General features: G+C 48.2%; 1 protein-coding gene across 1 annotated transcript; it reads left to right on the top strand.

The window, feature by feature from the left end:
* The first annotated feature begins 6816 nt into the window (after positions 1-6816).
* CAMK1 (calcium/calmodulin-dependent protein kinase I) lies at positions 6817-14077 on the top strand. Its single transcript, XM_010183318.1, has 11 exons — positions 6817-6908; positions 9231-9359; positions 9563-9637; positions 10345-10483; positions 10600-10723; positions 11249-11324; positions 11851-11963; positions 12076-12154; positions 12502-12589; positions 13282-13682; positions 13981-14077. Exons 1-11 carry the CDS (start codon positions 6817-6819, stop codon positions 14075-14077), a joined length of 1413 nt encoding a protein of 470 aa, XP_010181620.1.
* Positions 14078-14833: the final 756 nt, after the last annotated feature.

The raw sequence follows: 14833 nt of genomic DNA, 5'->3' as shown, positions 1-14833 counted from the left end.
GACGGCGCCGCTCCCGGTGCGTGAGCGGTCCCGGTGCGGTCCCGGAGCGGCGCTGGGTGCAGCCGCCTGTGGGGTGCGCGGATAACCCGAAACCCGGGCTGGCCTCCTCAGCCCCTCGCAGCCCGCAGCCACCGCGATTTCCTCTTCCCCAGGTGCACAAAATTTTGCTTTTCACGGATTTGTAATGAACCCCTCGAGTCAATGCCTCAGGACATGTCCCGGAAAAAGTTTTCTAGTAAAACAATGGCAATAGGAGACACGTGTAGCTGGAATTATTTAGGGACTGATAATCAAGCTGTACAGTAAGGAACAGCTTAATTTACCACAGCCAATTACATGATTCTTTACCATTTTAAAATGAATGGTTACCACTTAGCTCCCAGGACTATGAGCACCAGGTTAAGAATGTGCAAAACCTACGGCTATGTTCTTTGGGTTACAAATTTAACCACTTTATTTATAAAAATAAAGCCTATAGGAAAGAGCAAGACTTTCCATCAGAGACAGTAGAGATTCAGAACAGCAGCACTTTTTTCCCTATCAGCTCATTCCCACCCACGCTGTAAAAGAATGAGCCTCCTGGCTTTACCGTCAGTGGCCATGGTTTAAGGCAACAAAGGGAAGCAAATAACGCTTACAGATACGACTCGAGAGGAATTTGTCATCGAGGCGCTCGTTATTTCAAGGAGCTCCTCTTTAATAACACCTTCCCCCGACCAACAGCTCGGAAATCCCAGCTGGGTTGCTTATAAAAGTCCTTATTTTGCTATTTTTGCTCCAAGGCCGCACTGTCACCATCGGCTGTGCTGCAGTGCTCTCTGCCGGCACCAGCCCGGGAGTCCCGGGGACAGCAGAGCCGAGCACAGTCAGGGACGGGGCTGTCCCATCCCAGCACTGCTCTGCTGGGGCGGCCAACCCCGAGCATTTACAGCCCCTGAGCCCTGGAAATCCCTGAGATTCCCAACACTGGTCCTTTGTGCTTGATTTCTGAATTTGTATTTACATTTACATATTATATTTACATTCATTTATGGTCACGGCTCAAAATGTCTCTGTTTGAAAACCCCCATGCATGCCTCTCTTGCACTAATGGCCCTGCTGCTGTTTGCCCTCACACTGATAATATTCGGGAAATACTTTATTTTCTCACTTCTTTGCAAAAAAAGACACAGAAGTGGTCCAGGGCCCTTCTTACCAGAGGAGCCCTGGTCCTCTCACCTGAGCTAAATCCCATCATTTTATTCATTTCCAAGGCAGAGGTCTTTGTCTCTGTCTGACAATCAGCACCCAGGACCAGGATCAAAGACCAGGGGTGATTTTGTTGAAAAATCTCCTTTGCTCACTGTTACCTGTCCCACTCACGGCAGTGCTGGGGCTCACGGCACCTCCCAAACACCTCTGCAAGGGGCTGCTGCAATTTCACGTTGTGCTCCTGGTTTCCATTGCACCTCCTCACACCTGATTCGTGCCTGCTCCCAGTGCCTTTGGTTAATAACTTCTATTTTAACTCCAGCCCATGGAGAGCACAGCAAAAGTCCCTGAACTGAACTTGCCTGCTGTCCCAGATTCCCATCACCAAGGTTGAGAGCCCCCATCTCGATCGATTCCTTCCACCGCTTTTCCCCTGGCTCCCGCTGACGAAGCTTTACAAGGGTTTCGAGATCAGATCGACACAAATTGCACCGAAACCCAGCGCTAAGCAAACCCTTGGCACCCTTCAAATCCACATCCAGAAATCCTGACCAAAATCCTCAGTACTACAGAGTTCACCGTGACGGAGTCCAGCCAACACAGACATAAGGAACAGCAAACAGCTTCCCCTTGGGACTAAGCTACTGAAGGGAAAAAAATTAAGAATAATAATGTGATTTTCTAGTATTACCTGAAGCTGATTTATTCCTGATATAAAACTAAACTTCACGGTGAGAGGTACCTTTCTCATGCATTATTCTAGATGGCGGTGTAAATCAACTGAGAGCACAGCCAGTAAAGTTGTTGTTGCCATCTCTAAAAATTCTACTCTATAGAAAAGATTCAAAGAATTATTAATATTTCCTATATCCATATGTGCTGTGTTTCTTTGAAGGCACACACACACAGGGGTTTTGAGAGTTGAAATAGAGCCATTACGTGGTTTAAAATAGTCTAAAACTCTGACAATGGAGATTAATCTCTGCTGCAATGATTTTCCCCCATGGTTTGTGCCATCTAAAAATGGTGGAGAGCATCACCTCCCCTAGCTGGGGACGAGGGCTGGGGTGCAGGACCATCCCACCGGGACACCCTGTCCCACTCCATGCTCTGCAGCCCCACAGACAACGTCACGCAGAAGAAAACAGGGCTTTCTTTAAGAAATCCAAGAAATCGTTTGATTCAGGCAAATTACATTTGCATTCCACCCAGGAATATTTCAATATTCGGTACTCGCGAGGAGCTGCTGCTGCTCCGTGCTCCGTTTCTCCCAGCAGCAGCTGAATCAGTTCCTGCCAGGGAAGCGCTCTGTGCCCATATCCGCGCTGCCAGGTACGGCTGTTGCCATCACGGTACCGGCACGGTAGTGACACGGTACCGGCACGGTAGTGACACGGTGCCGCCACGCTGGTGTCACGGAGCCGCCAGCGCCGCGCACGCCGCCCACACGCAGCTGGCGCTCGTGGCGCTGAGTCCCGGGGAGCGCAGCCCCGATCCGGCCGCGGCGCAGCCATCGCCTCCTCCCCGCGCGGGCTCTAATCCCCGCAGACCGCGGGAGCCGGGCGGCAGCCAACAGGAGTTGCTTTGTCTGTGACTTGGGTAAGGAAATATCCTCTCTTAATGGCCATTTGCTTTCCTGTGCAGCGAAGCAGGTGGGATTCTGGATAACCTGTTAGGTTTTTTAAAATATTAATTCTCTTTGTTATCGGGAAAATACTGGAGGATGTCTCTGTGCAGGCTGTTAGTCCGGCATCCTACAGCACTCGTGTTATGTTTAGCAGTTTCATAGAAAGCTGCTTTCTGACATTTTACTTCAAAAGTATTTTAAGGAATCTGAAATATTTATCATGAAAAATGTGATTTTGCAAGTGTTCGGCAAGGACTGCTAAGTTAAGACACTGCTTTTGAATCGATGGAGGGGTGGGATGAATATGAGATGTTTAATGTGGATTTGTTTTTTAATGGCGAGGTTGTGTTTCCAATTTATTGTTCTTTTGTCCCTGAACACAGAGGCTGGCCTGGCAGTTCATTCATTCACATGCAGATTGCTTGGTTTGTGTATTATTTAAAGCAAAGCCCTTTGACTTTGCACTCTCCTTTTTTTTTCCTGTAAACTTCTTTCTAATTCTAAGGGCAAAATCACAAAAGCAGCATCCCCCCTGCACATGTAACTTTGTCACAAGACTATTAATCATGCCTTACGATAATTTTGCTAATGCAGTATATCCATTCGGAAGCAGTTTCTGTCTGCAGACGGATTTGTTACTGCAAGACATGAAAGCAGAGCAAATTTCTTCAGGAAATATTTAAGCAAGGTCATAATAACCCTCATTACATTCTAGGCAGCAACGTGCCATTTGCTGGATCAGGGTACAGCAGCAGTCACGTTTACTGACCCAGGCTGCAGAAGAGCCCAAAGGTTGGACACTAATATTGAACCTGCTCACTACTTTGTGCACACACTCGTCAGATTGAAGTCCTGCATGTTGCTTAATTTGCTGTGATGGGGGCAAGGGAGGCTAAACAAATTAAAGCAATGTTAAGTTCTTCATTTTCATCTCTGAAGGACTTTACCTACATTAATTAATGAGCATTGCCATTTCATTATGCAATTGTTCTTGCACTGTGAAAGGTAAAGCGGCACAGACAGACCCTTCTCTAGATCAGCTGTTTAAAATAATGCATTTTTCAGGTGCATATGGGTGCACTCCATCTCATTCCCTATCCATGCACCCCACTGCTGTGGCCCACCACACCAGGGGATGATGTGCACAGGAATGGGGCTTCGGGACGGGTCTGACAGACGCATCGCATGGCAGGACCAACTGCCAGCCCCTGCGCAAAGGCTGCTCACCCAACTTTGGTTACGGTGTTTTCTGCTCCTGTGGAAAGCAAAGCTGCTTCACCTGAGCGAGCAGAAACATTAAACCCTGTTTCCCCATACACTGTGTACTGGCACCAAGAAAGGTCAGGACAGTTTTGGACCAGAGCATGACTAAATAGCAAAAACTAGACAAAAAAATACATCAGACATTGTGTTCTTGCAAACCCCTGCGAAGTGCAACAAGTGCCTTAACCAGATGGAGAGATAAAGCAAAGATGAGGAAAGTCATAGGTTCCATAGCCCCGTAACCACGGCTGGAGCGAGAGGCCCCTGCGTCCTGCACCAAGCCCCTCTGCAAATACTCTCCCATGTGTCAAAAGAGGAAAAGGTACTGAGAACAGCATGATCCAACGGGAGGAAGGAGGACGGTGGGCAGGTATTCATCACCTGAGCACTTGTGCTGCTTTGTATTTCAGACAATTCAAACATTTCATTATTTTCCTCTCAAAACAGCAGCACTTACTCCTCTTCCTCGCTGAAAGGCAATGGGAGGCAGGAGATGATTTGCTGGTGATGGCACAGAAAGCCTGTGAAAGGGGGAAACCCAGCACAGGGGTAGGGTGGCAGAGCAGCCCCCAGCACCAGCCAACACCAGCACCGAGAGGAGCAGGAGGAACCGCGAGAGGATGGGGGACACACAGGAGGCTACAGAAAACACGGCACTGCCCTCCTCTACAGCAAAATCCTTCTGAAAAACCTGTTGAGTTTGTAAGGACTCAAATATGAGGATACTAAGGGAACTGAGCTGAAATGAGCAAATGTTGGGCAAATCTGACACTTGTGCTCCAATGGGCCAAATTCACAGAAGTGAGCTGGGGCCACACTGACCTACTTTGGGTTTTTTTCCTGTATATTTTTTGTTTAACAGCAGGCTGGGAAAGAAACCCAAAGGTCATCTGAATTCTACCCGTCATTCAGCACCACATTGTGCGTTTGATATTTGATTAAAGGAGATAACACCTTCTGCCAGGTGCTGGGCATCTCTGCTGGGGATGCTCTTTTTGTGGCATTCCAGTTCTCCGGGGACTGGAGATGACTGTGAAGCAAAACTTCATTTTGGGGCTCAAAATATTGGCAGAAAGGTTTCTGGTAATTGATCAGTACTTTTGTGAAGAACTTTTGATCTTCACTGGCTCTAAACAGCAGGATAGGGCTGGTTTTCATAAGGAGTTGTATTTCTAGGAGTTACACGTGCTGCAGAATGCAGGATGTAAATAAAGGTCAGGTACACACTGGCCTTTGGTGATTTTATGGGGTGAAGCCTTCACCTGTTTACAGTTGAGTCAATTTTGTTTTCAATAATATTAAATTTTAAAAATTGTGTCAAGGAGGTCAAAACCCTGAAACCGTGCTAATTAAGGAGATAAACTAGGTTCAGGAGGAATTCAATATCTAAGCTGCCTGTCACGAAACAGATCTTTCCATTTCTCCTCTGCTTTAATACTTCTGCTGTTTTCCAAATGTTTATTGTTACACAAAAGATTGTGTTTTGTCTTTCTGTGGGGCTGGGCTGTGTCTCACAGGCTTTGGGGCAGCCGCTTTCGAGACACGCGATGCTCCCTGTGCCAAGGGGATGCTCCTGGTACCCAAGCCCCTGCTGCCTGGGGTTGAAAATATTTGGGTGCATTTCTTCTGTATCCTGGTAGTGTGGCCAAGCCACTTCAAAAATATTTTTTCAAGTCTCAGAGCTTCTTTTTCCTCTTTGAGTGTGCTCCCAGCTCTGTAATGTTAGACCTGATCTTATCAAGATATTTGTGTAACGTTTCACACCCCCAGCCCTTGAGCAGGCTCTAATTCTCCCCTGCTCAGGTGAGCTCCCCGGGGCTGACAGCAGCACTTTCTGCACTACAGCCCTGCCCAGCCACCGCTCTAAAGAGCTTAGCGATGGGGGGAGCTGGGGACCAGGACCTGGCCAAGGTCAAGGTGAAGCCACCCATGAGCAGCCGCACACGTTTCAGATGCACAGATCAGCCGGGAGTCCTGGGGATGCTTTTACTGACCAGATTTCTCGCAGTTGCATCCTCCGATGTCAATGCCACACAGAGCATTTTCTGGGAGCTGCTCTCACCACAGGCAGTGCAGGGCACCCCTTCGCCATCACAACCTCCAGCATCACCGCATCGAGCGCTGCGAGAGAGAGGCAAGGGAAGGTTATGACTCAGAGCAAAGGCAATCTGTCAATTAACAAAAATCAAAGATGACAGCAGGCAAACTGCACAAGACAGATCAACAAAATGTTTTCTATCAACTCCCCTCTCTGCAGTCATGAGCTCTTCAAACTATTCATTATTTGAGTGATAAAGCAGCTCAACTATAATCCATCTCCATCACTAGTTGTACCTAACTTTTAATCCATGAAGTCATGGATGCTTTAGTTAAAATTAGCAACCATTCAGCAGAGCTTTTTTAACCACTGAATATGAAGCACAATATAAACATTTGTAATTGCCAGCATGTACCAAATGAGTATCCTGTCAAGAGAGTGTTACCATATGGTCACCAGCTCCTACCCAGTCAATCCAGTATTGCACTGCGCTGACGGCAGGGACATGGTCAGCGCGAGCAGCTGTGAGCAGCAAAAGCAGCACAAAATCTAACGAGCTTGACAAGTCTGGCTCCTCTGACTGAGCAAACGCCATTCACAGCATCCCGAATCCCACTGGTCCTGGGTCCCATTCACATCAGTCACCTCTCTCCTCCTCCTCTTCCTCATAGCGCTCCCTGCTTCCACTCTGGAGGAGATGGGTCGCAAGGAAGAGGATGACGGCAGCGCCTGGAAGAAACAGACAAGCAACATCCGAAAAACATTCATCTTCATGGAGGCCCTGGGATCGTAAGTACCACCGCTCTGCCCAGATGGAGACATCAGCGCAGGGCAGCGGCTCCCTTCCTGCCATGGGCCAATGTCACAAGAAAACACCTCTCTGAGCAGGGGGGCAATGGTGAGGTGAGGGGTGGGCGCTCGTTACTGCTGCACGGCTGCTGCTGGTGATCCATCCACCCACCCACCCATCCATCCATCCATCTACCCATCCATCCATCCATCCATCCACCCACCCATCCATCCGTCCATCCATCCACCCATCCGTCCACCCATCTGTCCATCCATCCATCCCCAGTCTATGCTCAACACTTGCCATGTGGCACCGGAGCAGCCTCCACAGCGCGGCCCCATCAGCTCTGCCCTTTCCTTCTCACCCTCCTCACCTCCATGGAGGAGATTTTTGCCCTTTTCCTGCCAAGCACACTGGGCTGTGGCTGCTGGAAGGTGAAGCAAGGTCAAGGGATGGCTCTGGTGTTATAATAATAAGTCGTATATTTAGCTCATAAACCCTGACTCAGTTGAGGGATGAAACCAGAACGAGGATGTTCAAGTTGTACAATACTTCTGTGTGAGTTAGCAGCTTAATTTGCCTATTCATGCGAATGAGACAAGAAAACATTTCCGAGGTGGTGGAGGAGGAATTGAATTACCTCCACCAGCGAGTTCTGTCACGGCCAGATTTTCAGTGACTTCAGAATCCACAACAAAGCTCCTAAAAAACAGCAACTCCCGAGCTGGGTGACATTTTAAATTACTGTGTTCCTGGTCAGCCTCAGAAATCAGTTAAATTATCCAGCAGCTTTCTCTGAAGGAATGAAGTTAGAAAAAGCTTTGTTCTTTCCTAGACAACTTGTTGATTCATCATTTTTTAATAAGGAGCATAATTATTATAAACTGTTTGGGACAGATATATAGAACAGATGCCCCAACATCTGATTTGTAGGTTGTTCATTTCCTACTATTTAATTAATAGGAAAATTTAGCATTAGCAATTGGGATGTTTTCCACATGCAACGCTTCAGCTAGCTGGAGAATATAAATGAAGATCTGTGACCTAAAACTACCTGAAACGTACTGTCACCATCCCCAGCGCCCACAGCTGCTGGGTTAGGGACGTCCCTGCCCATTTCTACAAAACAGCCCACAGAGTTCATACAGATAACAGGAGAAAATGTGGAAAAGATGGAAAAGGTCCCAACACCAACTGCTTTTTGGGCTAGAAGAGAGACCATTGCATGTAATTTACTGTGTGAAACAGAGATTCAAAGATTTGAATTTCTTCTTCCTTGATTTTGAATTGCCTTCCCAAAATTCTATGGGGTTTTTCTTTGGGTTTGTTGAATTTTTTGGGGGGATGTTGGTTTTCTCCTCCGCGCTCCCCTTCCCCGCTCTGCCCTCCAACTCCTCGCAGGGCTCTGTGGACGCAGTGCAAGTCCCATTTCACTGCCATCAGTTAATCTGTTGCTCATTTGATGAGGATTATCGAGGACTGACCTGGCAAAGTGTGCACTGTCACTGTCCCAAGCCACGTGTTCAGCTGCCCAAGACAACCCTTTAACAGGATTGGGAGCTTTGGGCATGTTATAAATACCCACTCATGGCTGCACTGGCTGAGCCCGGATCAGGATGCACAAGACACTCAGTGCCCCTTTGGTACCAAGGGTACGTGGGTATTGGCAGTCTCTGCTGGAGGAAAACACATCAGACACGGAATTAAAATATTAAGGGAGGTTATCCAGTTATTTTGCACTTTAGATATACACAGTGTTGGTTGATACACCCAAACTGCACCATAACTGGGCTCTCCTCGCTGCAATTCGGTTTTCTTGATCCTCAGGGCAATGCTGACCAGGGAAAGGGAAGGGCTGCTTTGGGACGAGGGGGATTTGGGGAAACACAATCTATTGAGTAGGACCTTGCCCCAACTTGGAGGCTGATGAGATCTTTCCATGGGGTTGCTAACCCCAGCAAGCACCCGCGCTGCCCTGTTAGCGGTGTTTGTTGGCACATCTTTACAGGCAGTCCTGAGAAATGGGATTTAATTTCATTGCAGGGACCTTTTCTGGCCACTACCTCAACACAGCTTCATAATGAACTATGCAGAAATAACCTGTCCTCTACAAACAGAGAAAATTGTGAGGGGTTTTTTTTTACATACTGCATAATCTTGCATTGAAAATCCTAAGTTTGGGTCTGCTGGAGATGTAGTTCTAGCTTTACAATCAGCATCCCCTTAGACTTAAATTACCACCATATTGCTTTTTCCTCTCTTTTTCTGTAAACATCAGTTCACAGCAGCAGCATCTCCTAAAAGCCTTCTCCTCTCTGCAGAGGTGCCTTTTCAGAAGTTTTCCTGGTGAAGCAAAGGAGCACGGGCAAGCTCTTTGCTCTGAAATGCATCAAGAAGTCTCCTCTCACAAGGGACAGCAGCTTGGAGAACGAAATAGCAGTGCTGAAGAAGTGAGTGTGTACCTGCACTGTCACGTAAAGTAGAACAAACGCCCTTTCTTTCCCAAGACATGACACTGCAGTAATAATATAAAGGAGTACTTTTTTAAAGAATATATAAATATTACTGCAAATTAGTAAAGTTTCTTCTCTCCCACTTGAGAAGCTGCTTCGTCCTTGCCAGCTTTGTTTCTGACCCACATTTATCTCTGCAGAATAAAGCATGAAAACATCGTGACTTTAGAAGATATTTATGAGAGCACAACCCACTTCTACCTGGTGATGCAGCTGTAAGTATCAGCAGAGCCACTTCTGTGTGGGCCACAGAGGACCAGGGGGATGCTCCGTAACTCAGCACGTACAGCCCGGAGTCAACGGCACACGTGAAACTTACACACGGCAGCTGCCTGGTTTGAGCCAACCTGGACACTTCTCACGCTGTCTTGGCGCATACTGGTGTTAGCAGCAAGTTTCTAAACCGAGATTAGGATCTCTTAATGCAAATTAATTCATGGCAGTTTAGCAGGGCAGAGCCAGAAATATTTCTAATTAAAGCTGTGCCATGCGGGGTTTCTAGAAATGAAAACGGGCAACGTGTCAGCTGCAGGGGAAGCAGCTCGCTGTGGGCATCGGCTGCTGCTAACTTCAGATTTAGCTGAAGAAGGCAATCACACAAAACCATATCTCTGCTTTTATAGCAGAGCCTGGAGACGGTTCTGCTCGCTGCGCTGGACGCCTGCGGCTCAGACCAGGCCGCAGCTGCCTCATAACCTTCCCAAATTGCCTAGGTTTACCAGTAATGCTTGCTGGTGCCCTGAAATCACACTCAGGGTCATCCATCAGCCTCTCAGCCTCACAAAAACTGCCCAGCAAATGGCCCTGCTGGAGGTGGAGGTGTAAAAGGGCCGAAAAGTTCACTTCCCTAACAGGAAAGCGTGATTAACTTCGTTTACCTTTCCTTTCAGTCTTTCTTCTTTCTGAACTACCATTTCCACAGGGTCTCTGGGGGAGAGCTGTTTGACCGAATTTTGGAACGAGGGGTTTACACCGAGAAAGATGCGAGTGGGGTGATCCACCAGGTCCTGACGGCGGTGAAGTACCTCCATGAGAACGGGATCGTGCACCGGGACCTGAAGGTGAGACCCGTCCCCAGTGTGACTGCAGGCTTTACCTGCTCTGCCCCACCATTTCCTACTGTTCCTTCCCAATTTTCTGTCACAAATTTCAACCTCTGAGCGCTCTATGTTCACAGCCTGAAAACCTCCTTTACCTTACTCCCGAAGAGAACTCCAAAATCATGATCACGGACTTCGGCTTGTCTAAAATGGAGCAGAACGGCATCATGTCCACCGCCTGCGGGACGCCGGGCTACGTCGGTGAGCCACGGAGCAGGAGCGGGCTTGTGCGGAAAGGGTTGTGCTTGTGCATTGCCTAGCAGAAAGGGAAAAAATACGTACTTATGTTAACAGCAAGGTGCTACTCACAGATGCACTGCATAGATGACATAAAGACTGGCTTACAAAAGCACAGAGAATGCAAAATCTCAGACTGTTTAAAAGTGCAGGGAGAAGGATAATTTCAGCGTTAGTCATGTATTTATTGGAAAATTACAGAAATCACGTTAACGCAATGAGATTTTGTTTGATGTCCACCAGCCTGCATTGCCTCGATGCACAGTTGACCTCGGGACGCAGAGCAGAAGTTGTCAGGGATTCTCTCAATTCAGTGGCATAAAACAGACACAAAAGGCACAGACGGATGCAGCTGGTAAACGGGGCTGCTACTGGCTGATTCTCTGCACTGGCACCTCAGAGTATCAAGTGTACAAAGAACTACTGCTTTTCCCAGTGTGGGATAATTTATTATTGTTTATCATTTCCATTGGTTTTGCTGTTCTGCAGCCCCCGAAGTCCTGGCCCAGAAGCCATACAGCAAAGCCGTAGACTGCTGGTCCATTGGAGTCATCACCTACATCCTGTGAGTGCAGCACACAGCATCCCACTTGTTTTTCCCTAATTTCCCAGCTCCTCCATCTCCTCGTGCACCTCTCGGAGCAGCAGCGTGAGCGGGGGCGATGCCAGACCTTCCATTTTGCCATGGGAGTGCAGCAGTGCTGTGTTCTTTGCAGGGATTCACTAGACCATAGAAATGAAAGGGATGTGGGGAATCAGGGCTGGAGCGGAGATGAAAGGATTCGCATTTTCTCTATTATGTGCCTCATCCTATGCTTTGTTTTTCCCCCTTGCCTACAAATACCACTCAGTCTTCCCCGGTACTTTTTGTTTCATTTCCTCCCACACCACATAGCTATGTACCAGCTGTGGCTGTGTCCTTTCGCTGCTGCAGTCGAGTTTTTAACTCTTTTCTGCAGCTTTACCGATACACGTAGATGTGAGGGACAGACGGACGCAGCATCCCCGGGTACTCCCTGGCGCTGGCCGGAGTGGCGGTGCTCGTGCAGCCGTGAATAGTGGCACTGAAGGAGCTCTCTGCTCTGTTGTAGGCTCTGCGGGTATCCTCCTTTCTACGAAGAGACTGAATCCAAACTGTTTGAAAAGATTAAGGAAGGCTACTTTGAGTTTGAGTCTCCATTTTGGGATGATATCTCCGAGTCAGGTAAAGCTCCGGCGCTGTTTATTCACCAGCGTTTGGCATGTCCTCTTAGGATATCTCAGAACAAGAAGAAAAAATAACCTTTTCTCTCTGCTTCTCCTCCCCTCCCAATCAGCCAAGGATTTCATCAAACATTTACTGGAGAAGAACCCAAGCACGAGGTTTACCTGTGAAGAAGCCCTGCGGCACCCATGGTGAGAGGGCCAGGGCCTGGCTGGTGGCCATGGGGATTTACCAGTCCCACACATGGCCCTGGGTGTTTCTTTTTTGTGTGCATAGAAAATAAAGCTTAAAAAAAGATGAATAATTAAAGATGCAATTTGTGCGTATTTGCCTCCATAAACAGAGGCAAAGCAGAAATCCCATCCCAAGCTTTCCCAGGCTTTGAAATGTGTGTTTGTGTTACGTTTTGTTGCTGTTTTTCCTTTGGGTTTAATTATTGCTGATTGAACGTACAAAGCAGTTCACTGCCTCCAGAATGCGGAATGCCTTACAAATGCCATCTGCCTACGAGCCCATTTTCTTCTCTCCCCATCTACAGGATTAATGGAAATACAGCCCTTCACCGTGACATATACCCATCTGTCAGCGCTCAGATTCAGAAAAACTTTGCAAAGAGCAAATGGAGGGTAAGTGGTGGGAGCCCGGAGCCGTTTCACTGACAAATCCCATCCAGCAATGAGCAAGGGCGTGTGGGGAAGCACCCAAAGCCGAGATCCCCCAAAGGCTGCCTGGAAATCGCACACAGATGCCGTTTATAGTGTTCGGACTGATATTCCCTGCTGCAATGTGCATTGGATTTGCCACTAACAGTGCGCTGTAGTAAAGAAGTAAAGCAGGGGGGAAAGGATTAGTGCCTTCGGTGAAATTGGTGCTCCATCAGCAGATCCTTTTGGAAGCTTAGTCCAGGTTTTCCTCCTTTAAGATAAATTGGTACTTCCTTGGTAGCAAGAGTTTTTGTTAAGAGTTTAGGTGGAGAGAGGAAAGCCATAGGAACCACATGCACGATAGCATTTTAAATCCTTACATTCAAAATTCAGCTCTAGTCTCTGTTTTGCACCACAGGTACTTTACAGCTGTTTCCCCCGATTTCCTCATGTAGCAGTGACTGCCGTCTTCAAAAGCAGCCGCGGTTTGCACTCGATGGAAACCACGGTGCTTGCGGCAGGAGCAGCTCCCACGCTCCATCCCATGCAAACCAGCACAGCGCTCCCCCCCAAACGTGCGCAGTCACTGGGGAAGCAGATCCGTCCATCCGTCTGTCCGTCCCACAGCACCCACCCAGCCCGTGCTCACCGCGGGGTTTTTGTCTCCTTCCCAGCAAGCCTTCAACGCCGCAGCCGTGGTGCACCACATGAAGAAGCTGCACATGAACGGCCACGCAGCAGCTGAGAGCCCCCTCCCCACCATACAAGTCTCGGAGGCGTCCAGACCCAGCATGCCCATGGTGGCCACCCAGCCAGCGACACCGACCGACGACAAGGACACGCCACCCCCCCCGGTCCCCGTGCAGGGCTGCCCAAACCCCCCCGCTCAGCCGGAGCAGGACACGGCCATGAGGAAGATGCAGAGCCCTGCGGAGAGCGGCCTGGGGGTGCCCAACAACCACAGCCCCCCACCCAAAACGTCCTGCGGCTGCAGCCCAGCCTGCGTGGGCCATGAGAAAACCAAGGCGTCCTTCTGCTCCGAGACTGTGCTGCTCAAAAAGTCTGCAAAATCCCAGTAGGTATCCAGTCGTTAGCCATAATTTCCAATAAAATATATGGGAATAGCCACCTCGGGAAGGAGGTGCCTGGCATATAAATGGCCAGTTTTTATAATCTGCCAACACCAATCACTGGGCTGTGCCGAGTGACTGGACTCTGTCTCTGCTGCAGTGCCGACTTACACCCAGCTCTGCTTTGCTTTCAGCAGCTGATATTCTTTATACTAAAAACACATCAGTGCACCCACAGAATGATTGTAAATATTGCTGTTTCTCTCTTTTCCTTCTTTCTCCTCCAATTCTTCCATTTCGAAGCAATCATTTCAAATCGGAAGTGCTTGTCCCAATGAAAACCAGTAAACACTCTTCCCACTGTGGCACTGGGCAAACTGGAGTCTGTTTGATCATGTGATGAGGAGGCAGCCACCGGGCTCCCCACATCGCCAGCGGTAAGTGCTCTGCAATCCAATCACCAGCTCCTTTTAATTAATCCCATTATGGCATGAAAAAGGGAAAGGCACAAATAGCAAAGTGATTGCACATGAAATGAATTGACTCACAGGTTTTTTGCAACACAAAAAGCCTGTGCTAAACCCACCTTTCAAGGAAGAAATAATCTTTTAGCTTCCATTAATGCCAGTCCAGTGACTTTGAATCCAACTTTTACAATTACAACAGGGTTGCCCAAGGGCTGTGTGAAAGGCAGCCAAGCACTGTTATCATTTGCACCACATTATACACGAGCAGTCGGAAGTATTGCTGTTAAATCCAGCAATAAAGGATGTTCCTCTGAGGTGAGCGTACGCTAGCATAGCTCTCCACAAAAGCTGCACAAAGCAAGCTACCTCCTACCACTGTCTGTCACTCTCTCCTGACGAGATTATATGAACAGAACTGTAATATTCAAAGGATTAACAGAAGAGACAAACGCATGTAAGATCAACTATAGGCTCCTAAAGGTCCATTCCAGCGATCAGTCATGCAATAACCCCGGATAACCGAGGCACACAAAGGGATCTGAGCTGTTCCTACCCCCTACGCTACTGCTCATTACCAGAGCGCGTTTTGAAGGCAGCAGTTGAGGGGAACAAAGTTCAGCCGTCGACTGAAACCCTCTCTCTTGCAGAACCAGAAGGGCTGTTTTACTCTTTTCTGCACTTCAAAGCCA

The sequence above is a fragment of the Mesitornis unicolor genome, unplaced genomic scaffold (genome assembly GCF_000695765.1).
Source record: "Mesitornis unicolor isolate BGI_N332 unplaced genomic scaffold, ASM69576v1 scaffold40160, whole genome shotgun sequence".
In the NCBI taxonomy this organism is placed as follows: domain Eukaryota; kingdom Metazoa; phylum Chordata; class Aves; order Mesitornithiformes; family Mesitornithidae; genus Mesitornis; species Mesitornis unicolor.
The sequence above is the reverse complement of the archived record's forward strand: the minus strand, read 5'-3'. Positions and strand labels throughout refer to the sequence as shown.

What these genes read in the sequence shown, in the direction of transcription:
- CAMK1 (XM_010183318.1), top strand. Translation starts at nt 6,817, where the DNA reads ATGGGTCGCAAGGAAGAGGATGACGGCAGCGCCTGGAAGAAACAGACA. An exon ending in TTCTACCTGGTGATGCAGCT is followed by an intron (nt 9,638 to 10,344) that starts GTAAGTATCAGC and finishes CCATTTCCACAG; the next exon opens with GGTCTCTGGGGGAGAGCTGT. An exon ending in GGATGATATCTCCGAGTCAG is followed by an intron (nt 11,964 to 12,075) that starts GTAAAGCTCCGG and finishes CCTCCCAATCAG; the next exon opens with CCAAGGATTTCATCAAACAT.